The following is a 17,771-nucleotide window of genomic DNA, read 5'->3' as shown; positions in this document are numbered from 1 at the left end:
GTACTTCAGAGATGTAAGCAGCTGTCCAAGAGATAAATGCTACTCACAAATGTTTAGAAATACCACATTTGCCTTTGTTTGCAGTGTTGCAGTATTTCTCATTCTGCTTGAAAGCATGTAATATAAAGAATTTAAAAAGTAAGTGCTCACACAAGAAACTTTCCACATTCTTATGAATTTCCTACAAGACTTGGGATTGATTGAGACAGCCATTACAAATTCTTATTTTACTTGAGCTCCTTACATTTCCAAATTTCAGAGTAAGTAACTCCAATTTCTTTTAAAACCATGAGACACACCCTCTAAGTTCAGACTACAGTTTTGAGATTGTTTAAACTGAATTCTGCATTTTGAGGTGAAGATGATGTACTTACCAACAGTCTCCTGCAATAACCAAACCGCCGGCTCCCATCTTCCCCAGTCAGCATGAAAGAGAAAGTCTCACTAGAAGAAAATAGCCCAGATGTTACTATCAGAACTACAGCATAGCTTCAAGGCAGATCATTTAGAAAGGGATACTGCCTTATCCAGTGAGAGATTTTACCCATTGGAGGGTCTTCTCTCCTCTGCCCATCATCTGGGCATACTCTGTGGACAAATTCCATCAGCAGTAGATAAAAAATATCTGTATGGTTGTGGACAATCTAGCTATCTTATAAGAAGAGATGGGTGCTGCATTTCAGTGACATGGCAGTCCCTTTGTACTGCAGAAGGAACGCAAGAATCAGACTTTGAGGGCAGTATTCAAATGCTCTATCTCCCTTACCTTTTAGTTAGATCCCGTCTTTGGACTGTGCTTTGCTCTTAAAGGGAGAACCTTAGATATTCTCTAAGAATAAAGAAATCATTTGCTAATCCAGAAACATCACAGATTTCCAAAATCCAGCTCTAGGATAAGTATCATTCGTGACAGAGGAGTAAAACAACAGTTTAAGACTATAATTACAGCACAGGTAAAGGGATTGGTCTGTGAATTTGTGCCAGGACTGAGAAATATTCCTGACTGTTTTGCAAGTTTTAAATGTCATTGTATAAAACACTTTCTTTGTGCTGGAATGCCAGGGTTTATATAATTACAGCTGTATATGGGAGGGATATCTTGTTTCACAAACATTGGCTCACAAAGGGTCTGTCTAGAAGAGTGACAGCAAAAGATGTGAAATGCTGTGTAGGCAGGGCTGTGCTTCTCATGCCAATGTTGCCCACACAGTTGTCCATTTCTCCTTCAGTGTTTTCAGTAAGTCACTATTCAGGTGCTTCCACGTACTGAATAATACAGCCAAGCAACACAGAATATAATATGGTTATGTTGCATGTGCCATACGTAAGCCAATAAGAAGTTCCATACATATTCCTGGCTACAGTAATTCCTGCAGGTGAGTGCCAGTTCCTTGTCATCATTGAAAGTCCCTCTAGACACACTCTGAGCAAGTCTTACTTCATTTACACGTCTCAGACCATGCATCTTAAAAAGCCATCTCATATTCTAGGGGAATATGGGGAGACCCCACCTGCAGTGCTGCATCCAGCTCTGGAGTCCTCAGTACAAGAAAGACATGGACCTGTTGGAGCAGGTCCAGAGGAGGCCCCAAAAATGATCAGGGGCCTGGAGCACCTCCCCTGTGAGGACAGGCTGAGAGAGTTGGGGGTGTTCAGCCTGGAGAAGAGAAAGCTCCAGGGAGACCTTATTGCGGCCTTTCAATACTTAAAGGAGGCTTCTAAGAAAGATGGGGACAGACATTTTAATAGGGCCTGTAGCAAAAGGACAGGGGGCAATGCTTTTAAACTGAAAGACAGTAGATCCAGACTAGATATAAGGAAGAAAAGTCTTCCAATGATGGTGGTGAAATACTGGAACAGGTTGCCCAGAGAGATGGTAGATGCCCTGTACCCAGAAACATTCAAGGTCAGGTTGGACGGGCTCTGAACAACCTGGTCTAGTAGAAGGTGTCCCTGCCCATGGCAGGGGGTTTGGACTAGATGACCTTTAAAGGTCCCTTCCAACCCAAACCATTCTGTGATTCTATCCCTTCTGCCTATTCTACTACTTCTACACCTTCAGATCAACAGGCTCTGACACATCGATGCAGGGGAGAAAAAAAAAAAAAAAACATTTTTTGAGGTTTCTTTTGAATGAAAAAGAAAATGCAAGCCTGGCTCTCCCTTCCTTTGCCCTTCTCCTGTGGTCATTCATCTCCAAGGGAAGGAAGATAGGGCCCCTCTGCTGGCATAAAGCTCGGCTCCTAAAAAGTTCTCAGAACAGCATTGCTTTGAGACAAATGAAGAGGTATCCTGCCATGTTAGACAAGCGTTCTGGGGTAAATGACTAGGTGGTGGGCAGGGCTCTGTTCTTTTAAGATTTATTTGAAATACTTCCATTTATGCTTTTGGGTTTAGCACTGAGAGGAACCTTCAAACCTCTTCCCCTGAGCCACACAGGCCTGTAGGCAGGCAGAATGGGGAAGAAAAATAATACAGAACTTTAAAAAAAAAAAAAAAATTAAATACAGCTGCTCAAGCCTGAAGTGGCCAAGACTCAAACTGCTACTTCCTTAATTGGGCATCGGCGAGCCTGTGGCTGCTCCAGATGCACTCCATCAGCACTGTGCAGCAGAGGAACACCGGAGGGATTACCTGTTGTATTCAGAGACAGGGAGCCAGTCCTTGGCATCAGGAAAGCAGAACTGGGGGATAGCCTTGAGACGCTCCTCCGCTTCACGCATTTGCTTGGTTGGTCTTTCTAGCTGCGGGACAGAAAATTGAGGTTCAGTCAGTTACTGTTAGTGCCAGCTTCACAGCTCCTCTCAAGACGGGGGGGTTACTAATGAGCTCTGAAGAGCAAGGGCACATCAGCTTGTTCTTTATTTGTGCTTGGCAGAGTGAGGCATGACCCCAGGACAGGCTTATAGATGCTAGCACAATAGAAATAATCACTGTTGTGGGTTTTCTTCATGTTTTTTTTAAATTGCCTGAAACTCCCTTGTTGTACAACGGCCACTTAAAACACAGTCCTAACTCAAATTCCTTTCTGCTGCAAGAGCACAAGAGAAATGCCATAGATCAGCAAAAGTCTTTCCATTGACTTCAGTGAGTTTTGGAACAAATCCTAATATAGCCAAAATGAGTTAAAAGTGAAATATTTAGAAACTGAATTTAAACACAGTCCTTAAAGCACCTACCATCAGGCCAAACTCTTCAGCACTGGAAAAGGTGAATTTATAAACGGCGAAAGCTTTCAGTCACCTTCTCTATGCCCTTCACTTTATAACAGATTGCTTTGGAACAATTATGAAAGCTGAATGATTAACTCCATTTAAAAAAATAGATTTCTATTAATCTTCCCACTTATTCACTTTATTGATCTTAGAATAAACTGTCAGTAAGAATTTTTCTTTTACCTTGGGAAACTGATATGTCACTTCTGGGAGATAAGTGTTTTTAGAGGGCTTCTTTTTCAGTGACACTACCACAAAATACTCAAATAACTCCCGTTCCTGCCATTCAATCAGCTCCAGTTCCAGGGTTCGATAGCTTGGAGCCCTCTTCAACATCGACTGGATGTGTACTAGACGCTGGGTATGAGCTAGCATTAAAAAAAAAAAAAAAACAAGAAAAAAAAAAAAGACCGATCATTACCTGGGACTGTAACGTGTTTGTGTAAGCCACAGTCGTTCACAAAGGACTTTCAATTTGCCAGCATATTATTCCAAGCATGTTCTCCTTTCAAAAGCAAACCTTCATATTGTAGTCTCCCTCACTAATTGCACCCATAAATCAAAACTCTCTCCAAGTACTGAAGTGATGCAACACTAAGTCACTGAAATAATTTGCAGTTCATAACTGTTACCATGCCAAAGGTCTGCTTCTTCTTCACACATAAGAGTGGATTATAAGCCCTTATGTGCGTGTGCAAACGCACTAGGGCCTCCAAGGTGACATATCTCAGGCCTGACTTGGACCTGCTTTACATTGGTGAAAAACAGTTCTGTGGCCTGTCCCTACGTAGCACAGCTTTATGCTAAGAGTCACTGAAGGTGTGTTTTCTCCTTCTCTACAGCACAGGCATAGTGCATACAAGCCACGGAATGATCTCCAGGGAAGGGGGAAAGAAAGTAAAGATGTACAAATTGCCTCCTGTGGGATTGCTTTGCTTGTGCTAATTCAATTGAGGGGAGATCTTAGATTCATGGTCATGTCCAGTCCCAATTCAAAGATATGCCTTGATCCAGCAACTTGTTGCTAAACATCTATGCTGGACTAGTCAGTAACATCATCACCAGTTCTGGTAGACCAATAAGTGAAAACAGTTAAGTAAAACCAGCTTCCTGCATGCTTTTTCCCACCTCTTCACACCAGGATCTCTGTGTGATGGCAAATGAACGATTAGCAGCATGTATCAATCCCTTAAGGCTATATTCACTGACACTGCTCACAGTTTGTAAAAGGCAGACTGCCCCTCGTGGTAGGGAAATAAGATGTCACAAGCACTTGATCACAGCAGTAAGTGACAGAAAGGAAAACCCCTTGATGACCAGATGTCATACAACTGGTTCAACAACACAGAAATTAAAAATTATTTTGATAAAGCACTTGGGTCTTGGTTTGACCACACAACTAGGGAAGCTATATCCCAAGAAATAACCTGCCTCATCCTGCCTTGAGATAGCTCCACATTGCTGGCCAGTGCTTCATATTTGCAAGAGGTGAAACCAAAGAGCCCCCCTCACCCCAACAGATGGGGACCCAGCGAATCCTGTCACGTTACACATGACAACTGGATCTTTGTCTCAGGATGCCCTAAGAGCATCAATGCAAATATAAGGTCACACCGGAGCAGTCGGTTAGGGAGCCAGCAGAATGAAGGTCCTCTGTTCCACAACGGGGCAGAAAGCTTCCCAGTTTCCAGTGAAATCAGAATATCCTCCCAATAACAAGAGAGAGGCCAGGCACTGTCTGTCTTCTTTCACAGTCTACGAGCAAAAGCAACCCTTACATTTTTTGATGCAAAGAGGAACAGAACTGAAAGTGCTTTTTGGGCTGGTACCTGTCTACAAAGGAGCAATGAGACTTCTTCCACACATCACTGTACAATGTTGCATACAGCCTGGTTTGCGTGGTCTTACCACCACCTATCTGGAACAAATCTTTTTCTCGAAGACATTTTTTCCAGCTAGTTTTCCTGCATGAACAGCAAGCAGGTGACATCTGCAGTAGATAGACATGACTGCTTGCCCCTTATCTTATAACCACAGCTCTGCACTCTTGGTTTTTTTCCCCCCTCACTAATAACATGATAGGTTTTTAGTAATAAAATCTGTTGTTGCTGCTTTCAACTTTTTTATAGCCCTCTCTGTGTATCAGGACTCTTGAAAATGAGGGACTTTTACTGGCCTGGCTCAAGCAGAGTTTGTGCAGGTGCTGTACACTGATAAAGGAATCTCTACAATTTGGAGACTGCAGACTTATAAAAGAATATAAGAACCGCTATGCTGGATCAGACCCAGAATCTTGCCTCCAACAGCAGCTAGCAGTAAACACTTAAAGCAGTGTATGAATAAGAAGAAGAGAGCATATTTATCCAATCTCATCCCTCTAAGTTTGCACCCAGTAGTCAGTCTGGAAAACATCAGCATCTGTGAAGCGGCTGACAAAGCAGATCTATCAAAGGTCCTGTTCTTCATTATATGACACAGTTGCCAAATCCTTGTTAGATCCTCACAGCTCATTTTGTCCTTGCTTTCCACATTCATGCTCCTGTGTTGGAAACTTTGTGAGCTCTGCAGTAATGGAGTTAGCATAGTTCAGGATGGAAAATATAGGCCATGAACAGGAACAACGTGCAGTAGCAGAAGAATGTATGTTGATAAGGTCTGTGACAGTGGCTGACTAGAAGTTATTGAAGGCTGATCCCTTACCTTTAAACCTGTCGTCTGAGTCACTCTCACTCTCACTGTTCTCATCTGCAAAGGAGATAGAGGGATCAGTTAACACAAAACGAAAGCAAACTCAGTTTACCATGGTGAAATCGGGAAAAAACATAGCTCACGCAGCCTGTGATCCACTCATGGTCTCTCCTCAGTTTTAAAATATCTTGAAATAAACAGCTTGAATGACTTCTTATATTGCATTTTCCTTGGATTAAGTTTCAATACTGCTTGAGAATAAGAGCTTTGTTTTGATGCAAGTGCAAAATTCATTCTCCATAACAGCAACTGGTTGCACTGAACCCCCATCTATGCTGAGCTACAGAGGTGAATGTGTCATTTGGAAAATGGATTTTAACCCTTCCACTTCTTTTTCAGACTTTAATTTTTTCCAAAAAAATGTTACGCAGCACTTGAGAAGTCAAAGTAAACCTCATGAGCTTTGTCTGTCTGGGCAACATTTTCAATCACCAGAACTCACAAACTGAGTGAGAGTAACATGCAAAAGTAACCTTATGGCAACCTCATTTCTGAGGTGTACTTGCATTAAAGCTCTATTTTGCTCCCACTACAAACATGGCCTGAATGTCTTTTTGGCCCCTGCTTTTTCAGAAGCAGTCTGAAGCACAGTGTGAGTTACATTCACACGCCAGAAAAAAGCATGAATGAATTACAAGGTCAAAACTGTGAATTTTGGACAAAACTTAGAGATGCAAATTACTCAAGAAGTGAACTAAAGAAGCAGCTGGGTAAGTCTAGCTGATCATGGGATTAATAGGATAGACAATGCTGAGAATCCCATTTATTTTTTAGCTCATCCCCATTTTCTCCTCTTGCAGACAGAAAGTTGTTCATAGACAAAAGTTCTAAACAAAGCCTGGGGTAGATGTGGACGAAAGAAGGGAATCTGTTACTCTTGTAACGTTCAAATGGATTCACTGAACCATGACGTTTGTAACATACCTCGTAGGGATGCTGTCTCAATATTGGACATAGAAAGTTTCTTCAGTCGTTTTTTTCCTCTTTTTGCACTGTAAATGGAATTGATTCTTTGTACAAGCTGTAAAATAAGAAAATGAGGAATCAGTAAAACCAAACACTTCTCTGCCAGAAGACTTTTAATAAATCTATCCAAACAAAGAATTTGACCATGGATGACAGGCCAGCTGAACCCCCCAAAGCCTCTACTATTTCAAAAGGCATTTCTTATCTCTCTCATTTTGAATCCCATTTGTTTGAATCACTTATTTTTAACCTCACTCCTTTACCTATGGACATATTTTTAAAAAATGATTAAATAACTCAGAAACCTGATTTCTATTTTCAAAAACCTCATAGATATTTGCAATAAAAGCACAATGAGCCTGAGGATTCAAAGGTAGCTGTTATCCTCTACTACCTCATTCCTCTCTCTCTATGCCATTGTTAATCTCTTCACTTGCACTAAGTAACAGTGATCCGTTATCCAACTTTGCCAAACTCTCATGGATCTTAAGATCACATTGAATATAGGAGTAACACATGTGTTAGCATCTCTCTGAATTAGTGTGTTCAAATAAGCACAGAAGGAGATAGCTCTGACTTTTTAAAGCCTTTTTCAGCTACAGAGTGAAACAGCTGAAGCTGTATCATAACAGCTAAGGATCTGGCCCATATGGATTTCTCCTCCCTTCCACTTCCAACTTGTGCTGTACTTACCTTAGTTCAGAGGTGTTCTATCTACTGTCTCCAATCTTATCCTTATCTACAAAAGTATTTTGAAGTTAGCTACTAGTGCTGGCTTTAGCTGGCTTTAACCAGCACTAGCCAGAATTTCAACTCCTGGTAATCATCTTCATGATTTTCCTCAGGAGGACTAATGCAGATAACTGTCTATTAAAAAAAAATCTGAGATGATGGAAAATATCAGTGAGATAACTTGTGTTTAGTGTCTTCAACAGGAGGTTGGGATTACTAAGAATTCATAATTAAACAGAATATTATAACTTCTGGAGAGTCCTAAATATGTAACAATTAATCTTCATAATGTTTTATGAGCCAGGAATAGTATATTTCATTCCATAGCAGCTTTACTCATAGAACTATAATGCATTTTGCAACAGGTGTTTTACCTCAGCTTGCAGAGAGAAATAAACTCAGTGAGAGAAACTAATTCACTGTAGACACAGTAGAAAGTCAGTAACAGAGCACAAACTGGAACAAAACCTCATGCAATCCCTACAACAGAGGAAGAAGGTCTGGCCCAGAATGGACAGTTTGAAGAGTTAAAATCCTCGCTTGTTCTCCCACTTGAAGCAGTGTCAGGGATTTTGCTTCTACGTGCTGAGCCATGGGCATCCCACCAGCAAGGCTCAGGTGGAACTTTTCTGCTTGCAGCCGTGCACCTGGCTCTGCCTGCCAGGAATCTGCCCAGCACCACGGCAGAGTCAGCAGGATGAAACCCTGCCCAGCTCCAGCACATGCACTGGCCCAGAAACTCCTGCACGTAAGCAATAAACAAGGCACCAGGAACCAGGAGTGAGGGGTCTTGCTGGGATTGCTCACTCCTCTCGCTGTGCTGCTTGGCACTTTTTCTGCTTGAGCTACTTCACCAGGGGTAAAATACCTGCGGTGTGGTGAGAAAAGCCCAGATGTTTAAAGCATTTGCATATTGCTTCACAAAGAATCACTGGAGCTGGTATGGAACAAGAGTTTCTCAGGTTCTAGTTATTCCCTCTAATAACAAACATTTTCTCAATAAAAACCTGAGATTTTCCAGTAATATGTGATTCTAGGAGCTGGAGAGGTCAAAAATAGAAATTATCATAAGATTCATGATAAAACTATGAACATTCATATGCTGAAAACGTAATTTCATATAAGGAGAATGTCTGTCCCTTAAATAAAAAAAAAAAAAAGTTGGGTGTAAAACTAACAGCCAAACTTTCCAAGTTTTACTCAAAACCAAATAGTAATCTACTCTGTAAGTTACTCTGTAACTTCCTTCACAGATGTATGCTCGTTTGTGCAGTAAAATAGTATATTCCAAGGAAGTAAAAATACAGTAAATATTAAGGATGTAGGATTAATTTCCTCCTTTTTGTTTGTTTCCTGCTTAGACAGAATTTCAGACTAATTGACAGGAACATAAAAATCTCCTGCTACTCACAGTATTTACAACCATGTCCTTTAAAATATGCTCTCTAATAAGAACAGGGAAGAGCTGAATGTACAGTAAAAATCAACTTTGTTCACAAGCCAAAAATAAATATATTGGCAGTTCTCCCTCTCTCTGTTGCTATTGTACTAGGAAAGGTTTGTTGGGGGTTTTGTTGTTGTTTGGTGGCTTGGGGTTTTGTCACATCCCATTCTGTATTGGAAAACTCCTTGAAAAATGGAAAATTAATTTTTACTTCAAATCCATCAAGACAACAGGGTTATCAGGATGGGGTAGGTTGTGAGTAAATGACGGGAAACATATTAGGCCAATAACAGTTATTTTCCTGAGATAGGTAAACAAATGATGGTGAAAAAAAAACACTTCAGATGCTGCTGCATGTTAGAAATAATTGCTTGGCCATCACCCATTCAAAATGCTAAAGTTAAGTACACAACAATGCTCTGGCCCACAGAGCTTAAAGAAACGTGTGGAAAACAGAACTGGCTTAAAATCCACTCTGTGCAAAGATGGCAATCTGATGTTCACTGCTCTTGTACGAGGGCAGAGTTACCCACTTCTAGGGAAGGGATTTTGACAGTACAGCTGTATGTGAAAAAGAAGTAAGTCTTGGCTCCTGAGAGTTACTGTTTCTGTTTTATTCTCAATTTTCCTTAGGATACAGAAAGATCCCGCTAAAGGCTGGATAGAATTTTGCAGGCTCTTGCAGACAGGTGACCTATCCTCAGCATGAGCCTCGTCACCCTGCCAGTACCTTTGGGATCCTCCTGGCCCGCCGTGTAGACAGCAGCTCACTTGTGGTACTCAGGCTGTCCTCATTGAGGCTGGAAGGGGAGGAGGGAATGCCAAGCTGAGCCAGCAGCAGCATGTCATCGTGGCTGTGCCGCTTGGGCAGCCGTGGTAAGCGGTGGCTCTTCCTTTCTGACCAGTTCCCGATGCGCAGAGACTGGCTGCTGGGCTTCGAAGGTAGCTGCAGGAACAAGAACAGCATGAGCTCTTCCCCTCCTCAGCAACACTTAGTGCAGAAGCAGGTCTTTGTGAGTGAGTGGTGGCTACACAAGGACATCACACCAGGTGAGCCACTGCTCTGCGGGATACGTGCGAAGAGAGGGTTTAAAGTTAAAACAAAGGGACAGGGGTCAATATCTAAGACTTTAAGGTTCAAAGAAAACAATAGTACTTTTAGCTTTGGTGCATTTCCATGCACCTACATCACATCAATACTATGAGCCTTCAAACCTAACTTAAAGGGTTGGCTGACATCAGAACACTGACCCGAGGGGTCTGATCCATCTCTTTCACTTGCAGTAGTGAAAATCAAGAGCAATTACATTGAAGTTGCTATTTTATCCTAGAAAAAAAGTAGAAAATCAAGGTCACTCTATTTCCAGGGCATTAAGATGTTTTAAGATCTGTCAGTGTGCAGAGGAGTGGTTACAGCTTTGTCCTGCATTCCCAAAGAATTCCCTTTAAAACATGAAATCGTTATCATTGCAGGGGGAAGGAAAAAACTCACTGACAGGATTAAGCACCAAGTAACAGCTGTTTTTAAAAAACGGGGGCTCTTTTGGAGCAGTCCTTCGAGCAGCTCTGCCCAGCTCTCAGGAAGGTTAATCAGCAGGCTGGTAAGGTCGGGTCCCTGCCTTCTCCTCTCAAACACAAACACTGTAAGAAGCTTAACCAGCATGTCTAGAAACAAGTACTATTATGTCAAACAACTGTCTATTGGCATTTACTAATATTCTATTAGCAGTATTACAAGCTATAAACATGCAGTAGTAAACGTCCCGTTTGTTCTACTTGGAGGGCTTACCTATTACAGGGCCGTACTATCTGGGATTAAGCATACGTGTTTTTGTATGTGTGGGTTTTGCATCACAAATACAATGTCATCAATAAAACATTCTTTTTATATCTGATGACTTCCAAAAGTGAAAATAACAAATGGGAAAGGAGAAGACACAATGGGATTCAAAATGACCACAAGCCAGTGTTTCTGAGGTCTCTGCTTACCACAGGTTAGCATGCCAGGAAAATCTGCAGCAGTCTATACTTTAATGAAATGAATTCTTTTTGGAGATGATTGTTGAAAGTCTGCTGACCTTCTGATCTCTTCCATCTTGTTTATCATCATCCATGACTGAAAAGTCATGTTGCTAATCCAGCTATGTTGCTATGATGGAAAAACTGGGTGATAAATCATTGCCAAAGCTGCCATTCTTCAGAAAATTGAGACTTTTCTATTTCTGGTCATTGGAGAATTACCCAGGCCCACAGTTGACCTGCTCTTAGTGTCTCTTTGCTTTAAATATCAGCACAATGACAGCGTAGTTATGGCAGGACTGACTCCTGGCAGCATTTCAAAAAGAAGCTACCAGAATAAAGATAGCCCTGTTGCAAAGATACCAGAGAATACTTATTTACTGAGCAACCCTACAGAAGTCATTTTAATCCGTATATTCTTTGGTCACCCTGTGTAAAACAGAGAACAGCGGTCAGGATCTTACTATGGACCTATATGATTCCTACCTTAATGATACACCCTCTTGGATCTTTAGATGCTACACAATTCCTCTTAACACACACACACAGCCAAAAATAATTGGTATGCATAGTATGTCTCTCACTACAAGGTTATCTTCATGGCTGCAGTTTCTGATTCTCTTTACTCTGCCTGATTACTACTTTCCACTTGTTCCCTTTTCAGCAGCTTTGCTGAAAACATTCCTGTTTTCAAATGATGTGCTAGGTGCATACTAAGAATCCTGACTATACTTATTTTGGCTCTTGGACTGTGATGCTCACAGGCACACAAAATAAGTGAAAGAAAATATATTCGGCTTTGTTCTAGATCTCTTTACAAGATGAAAACGTAAATTATTGTGACCTTTTGTTCAACTGCAAATTTTCTGTTGATTCAGTGCAAAACAAAGTTCCTTTAAAAGGTGTTTTGAATCTCAAAATTAAGTATGTAATGACATTTATATTTTTCCTTAAGAACACAATGATCCCATAAACAACAAAGCAACCTGGCATTTCATAGTGTTCACAAAAAACAGACTGCTTTGGAAAATTCACTACAAAATGGAAAGTCTGCAGAGTTCCTGGTCTTCTACGTTATGCTATAAACACAACTTATACAGCCTTGTTAAATGCAGACACTCAGGTTTTTCTGATTATTTTATTATTCATTTATTTATTGGGAGGGCATACTTGGCCTTCTCCATTTTATAATAAACCATGCCACACTACACACTTCACATGAGCAAAGCCACTATAGGCCTCATGTAACAATACATGGGCAAGATTAAGCAGCTGACTTTTTTCCCTCCTGTCCCTACTAAAAGCCCAGCAGCAAACACACAGGCAATTCACAAAGACATGCAGCAATACAAATAATGTAGGGCCAGATTCAGCTCACAACCAACCAGTGGAAGGATTCTGCTTAAAGTCATCAGGCTGTAGTCAGCACAAAGAGCCATCGGCTTCTGCAGCACAGCGCTGAGAAGCTGAGCTACAGCTGCCAAGAGCATTCCCAGTAACGATTTATGCATTTGAGCGCACTCTTTTCCAGATACCCTTTTCTCATTCAGTACGGCTGCTCTTCCTCCTATGCCATGATTGATTTTCTTGCAAAAGTTTTAAATAAGCTTCAAGCACAGAAAGACCGGTGCTGTCATGCCGTTACCTGGGAAGGTGATGTGTATTTCCTGTCCTGCGGCGTCCACATCCTGTGCAAAGAATCTAGGGAATTCTCGGAGAGCTGATGGGATTTTCGGCCCGCGTGACGGCCTTTCAGCTCCACATCCTCGTACGGGTTTTCCTTGGGTGACTCGCCTTCATGGTTTTGTTTTTTTTTCAAGAAAAGAAAAACAGACAGGAATGTAAAGTTAAAAAAAAAAAAAAGAAAAATCATGTGAACCAAGTGAAAGGCTTTTAGAAGAGCTCCTCGGCTTTCAGCATGACTCATCCCTCTAGCTGCAGCTGGAAGTATTTGGAGGAGAACTTGGCTATGAGGTCGACAAGTTTCTTTGGGTTTAACTGCCTTAATTTTTTTTTAAATAAAATGCAAAGATTTCACAAGACATGCGTCTGAGCATCTGCAGCTGTGGAAAATTTATTGATATATAAAAGTTAAGGCACACAACTACTTTAAAGTGTACCAGTAGATTTTATAAATCTATAGCAGCCACTCACAGGGTGAAATGAATAGCAATAAATAACTGTTCTCAACATACCACCCTTACACACAATAAGACAACTTTTATTTGATGCTACCTTCATTTTCTTCTTCCCCTGAGAGAAGGCAAAGAAAGAATAAACACTTCATCTCAGCAGTGCCAAGAGAGAAGATAGGAAATGTAAAGATGAGGGAAGCATTTCTGCCCCGACCATATAGCACCCTCAAAGTGTTCTTTAAAACACACCTTGCTTTCTAATTAAGCAGCTATTCAGTTCAATTTATGTAAAATTAATATCTCCCAGAAGGAAACTTATCCTGCCAATAATATATAGAGGCTTGAATAGTTAATCACTAAATATGACATAAATGAAAAATACATCAAAAAGTAGACTGCAATCTTTGAAATTTTAGCATTTGAAAATCAGAACCAAAATTTTTAGTCCAGATTTAAGTGAGATCCAATACCCTTCGGCAGCCTAAGGACCAGTGGAATAACCCACCATCTTCTCAGAACTCCTGAACTCACTCCTATTCACTGAACTAAGAAGCATGAACATGAATGAATGCCATCAGTAAAATGAACATTTTGTATCCATTTCTTCAGACAGTTCATAATCAGCAACTGGTTTAGAACTTCAGGTTTTTCGAACACAGAGTCCTTCCAGTTTTCCAATCATCTTACACAGCAAATCATCCCCAAAAAGCGATCTACTCAAATTCAAGACTTGAATTTGCAGAAACTTGAAACATGCACGAAGTTCAAAGCTTTTGAACCAACTTGCTTTTGGTTTTATATCTAAAGATGCCTCTAAAACTCATGGTTTTAGTATAAATATATTGCAATACAAGCTATACTAAGACATTCAGATTTTACTACATACTGTATCAATTAAGAATTGAGGACAGAATGCTATAGCATGGTTCATTATTCACACTGTTACAGAAAATATTCACTGCTTTACAGAAATGACAGTTGATGCATAGGTGTTTTCAATGAAAGCAAGGCCTGGATTAATACCCAGTTCATTTATCTACCAAGTTTTTTGTTCTAGACAGAATATTACTTTTCCTTATTTCACAAAAGAAAACAACAGCAGTTTGTGCTTTCTACTTTATTGTTAGGCCTGGAAGAGTGAAACTGCTTGATTCATCAATTATAGTGATAAGAGCTTTTGGTTAGCAAGTTCATATATTCACAATACAAGTAAAAATACACTTTTGCTTCGGTAGTGCATCATACTAAGATTTCTAGTCAAATATAAGCACAAGAGTGAATGTTTTAGCTTTGTTTTAATTAGAAGCCTGAATAACTGCTGCTCTTGAAGAATGTTTGAATTGGCAGTCACAGCTTATTATTTCATCCAGAGGGAATCTGATTCTAGAGGCTGCACTATCATCATAGTCAATCCGCATGCCACATGGAAAAAACACCTTCAGGTGCATGAGGTACTTAGAAGACAGACCTTTTGATGAATGCAATGAACAGGATAAATCTTAAGCAACAAATATTCCTAAAAAAAATTAAAGCTACAAATGTCCTGGGAGGACTATGGAATTGACTGATTCCTTCTGTAGGAAGAAAAATAAATAGATATCGCACACTAATTCTGCTACTTGTAAACTCTAGAGCTCTAGATATAATAATCATAACAACAATAAATAGTCAACTTTGCAAAATGCTGTTACTTACAGTTAAGTGGACTGTACTAGCATAATAAAATTTCTTGTAAGCCCAAGTCAAGTATAGGTCAGCAAGCATTTTAGAATGGATTAACAGATTTCAAAATACGCAGCTACATGAGACAGTGCTTAAACATATCCTTCCTTGTGAAAACAAATGTTATTATATTAGTCTGCGTAATACCCAAACTTCCGAGAAGAAACAAGCCCATCAGTTGAAAAGAAACCTTTTTTAAATGTAAAGCATTTAAAAGTTTTAGGGTGATCCTCTTTCCAAGACACAATGTAAAACAGAATTGCTTGAATTTAATGATGTTGAGTTAAACTCAACATTACTAATGTTGACCTAAAATATTAAGTACAGAAACAGGCCCAGAGAAGTCTTGGACGAGAGAAGAGGGAGGAGCAAGGAACCATGAGCAGAGGCTGCTTTTCTGACTCAGATTCTCTACCAAAAGAAAGCTTGGGCCAAATTCCTCTTCAGTGTAATGTGGAGGTCAGTGGAGACACCACAGGGATTTTAACCCTTTCCCTAGAGCTGAGAGAGCTTCTTTAGATGACTGGTTTGATATTCAAGAACATGTTTCTTTTATTTTTCTCATTTCCTTAAAAATTATTTCAGAGTGGGTTTTTTTTTTCATTTTTGAAATGATGCCTTGAGACCAAATGTGCCTCACCTATTCTTTTTTTTTGAAGAATAACCTCCTTCCACACCAAATCTCTGATAATGAAATAGTCTGATCAATCCATAACAACCTAGTTTTGCTGATTTGGCATTTGAACCAAAAATCTGGTTCAGCCAGTGAACTAGAAGAGATAATTTATTTGTCTAAGTCTTCAGCAATTTTCAAACCTTAGACAAACACCATTGTTTAGTATATATGCTCTCCCTGGTAAATGAGACACAAAAGACCAGATATGCAAAAAGAGCATTAGGCAGCCCAGACGGACTGGCAAGAAACCCAAGATGTCAAGTAAGCTAAAAATATGTGGGAAGATACCCTGAACTGCCTTAGAGCAGCATTTAACCTCACCTGACTGCACAAGGACTCCCTTCCATGGGAGAAAGACCTGGAACTGGTGGCCACCAGCAGGTGTGGGTCCCACACCGGAGGGAGGCTCTGGGGATGAACTGCTGCTACTGCTGCAGCACAAAAATGAGAGAAGTTTCCATATAGCTGGGCTGGCTCAGAGGTTTACAGCTTTGATCTCTGCATTTCTCCTCAACACCATCACTTCTCTAGTCCCAAGACCCTGGCAAGGAATGTTCACAATCTGCAAGCTGCAGTGTTTTTGCATTAATTTGGATTTGCTGCAAAAGGAAAACACATTTACAATGAAAGAGCAAGGAAACAATCTTGTTCCTTCCATATGGATGTCTCTATTGGAAGCCAAAAGGAGAAACATTATGCACTACAGAGGCCAGGATTGTCTTAATGAGGCTGATCCAACTGCCACACAAGACAACAGCAGACTATCACTGACTTCAAAAGAAGCTGAATCAGACCCCCAGAATGCATATGGTCACATGAAATAGCAAGTCTTTGGCAAATACTGTCTCTAATCACCATCCCTGCTTCTGGATCAGTTCCTTTTACAAGCATGTTTTTCGAGTTTCCCATTCTCTTGAATTTTACGTACCGAAATGATGAGTTAACACAGGACATTTATCTACACGACATTTATCTTCAGGAGATCTCACAGGCAATTTAATGATTGGTCCACAGGGGAAAGAAAAAAAAAAAATCAAATAACCAGTGATCTTTGGAAAAGTCCTGAGGAATGCAGTGCCTTGAGCTTAAGCATCAATGAGTTTCCTCCAGCGGTTGCAATTCCTCACTCCGTGATGCTCTGCGAGTCAGCCCCACTGAGTCCTGAGGCAGCACACAATGTTCCTCTGCTCAGCCTCTCACACGTGGCAAATGGGAAGCAGAGGCAGACTCAGCAAGCCTGTCTCATGCTGAGAAAGGAGTGAAAAGTAAGGCTGAGGGGAAAAAAAAAATGCAGGCAGACACTTCTCTATAAATGGCAGAAAGCAGGGAAATGCATCATTTCTTTCTAGATGGGAGAAATAATTATCAGAGGAATGAAGTGATTCACTGAGTGCTGATTATAACTCCTGCCTTTGGCACTGCCAGGAAGTGAGAAGAACCAAACAGCAGGTATACAGTAAGCAAAAGGGCTCATCAACTTGTGTTAACTTGGGTGCCTAAATTAGGAGCCAGTGCTCGCAGAGGAGATACTGTCTCCAGAGCGTGATGCTGAGTGCCCAGGCTAAGAACCCACCGCCTTCCCTGATGGCTACATAGAAAGCCCAGAGCCCTGAGGTGTACTGCTGAGTCAGGCAGAGTTAGCACCTCACAAATGACAAAGTATTTCCTGCATACTAGAGCATGTGCACAAAATATAGCGCGATTAATGTATTTTACATTATAATGAACTGGGAGATGAAAGCTTCAGCTGCCGTCCCTGGAGACATTTGGGAAAAAGCAGCGCATACCTCCAGAGGCAAGGAACTGGAAATACTGGCAATAAACGGGCAGGAAAAGAGGCCCAGATAGGCAGAATCGGAACTGAATAACAGACAAGCAGAAACACCCAAGTGAGCAGTCTGTAAGAACCTCCCCTCAGCCTTTTGCAGTGTTTCTGTAACAACAGACAGAAGGCGCAACATCAACTCCTCTCCACACATAATCCCTCTAATGGCACCTACAAATCCTTGAACTACCTGGTTTGCCCTCTGCCCATGACCTCTCTTCAGTTGTAGATACAGCCCACTTCATCCAGCCCATGCACATTTGGTACACACAAGCCCTTGCAGAAGATC

The 17,771-nt window shown here is 40.8% G+C and overlaps 1 protein-coding gene across 7 annotated transcripts in view; it reads right to left on the bottom strand.

Annotated features, from left to right (window-relative positions):
- The window catches only part of DENND2B (DENN domain containing 2B), a 177,704-nt gene that overhangs the window by 42,098 nt on the left and 117,835 nt on the right, over nucleotides 1–17,771 (bottom strand). For 6 of the 7 annotated variants that reach the window (XM_074841776.1, XM_074841779.1, XM_074841778.1 and 3 more), the window contains 7 exons: nucleotides 12,770–12,918; nucleotides 9,836–10,051; nucleotides 6,888–6,984; nucleotides 5,916–5,960; nucleotides 3,399–3,583; nucleotides 2,635–2,744; nucleotides 375–444 (listed from right to left, as the gene is read on the bottom strand). In XM_074841776.1, the coding sequence (XP_074697877.1) occupies nucleotides 375–444; nucleotides 2,635–2,744; nucleotides 3,399–3,583; nucleotides 5,916–5,960; nucleotides 6,888–6,984; nucleotides 9,836–10,051; nucleotides 12,770–12,918 (872 nt within the window). Of the gene's footprint in view, nucleotides 1–374; nucleotides 445–2,634; nucleotides 2,745–3,398; nucleotides 3,584–5,915; nucleotides 5,961–6,887; nucleotides 6,985–9,835; nucleotides 10,052–12,769; nucleotides 12,919–16,585; nucleotides 16,774–17,771 lie in introns of those variants that run through there. The other variant, XM_074841782.1, reaches the window with a different exon arrangement.

The sequence above is a fragment of the Strix aluco genome, chromosome 16 (genome assembly GCF_031877795.1).
Source record: "Strix aluco isolate bStrAlu1 chromosome 16, bStrAlu1.hap1, whole genome shotgun sequence".
NCBI lineage: Eukaryota > Metazoa > Chordata > Aves > Strigiformes > Strigidae > Strix > Strix aluco.
Note: the sequence above shows the minus strand (reverse complement) of the source record. Positions and strands in the feature narration are given on the sequence as shown.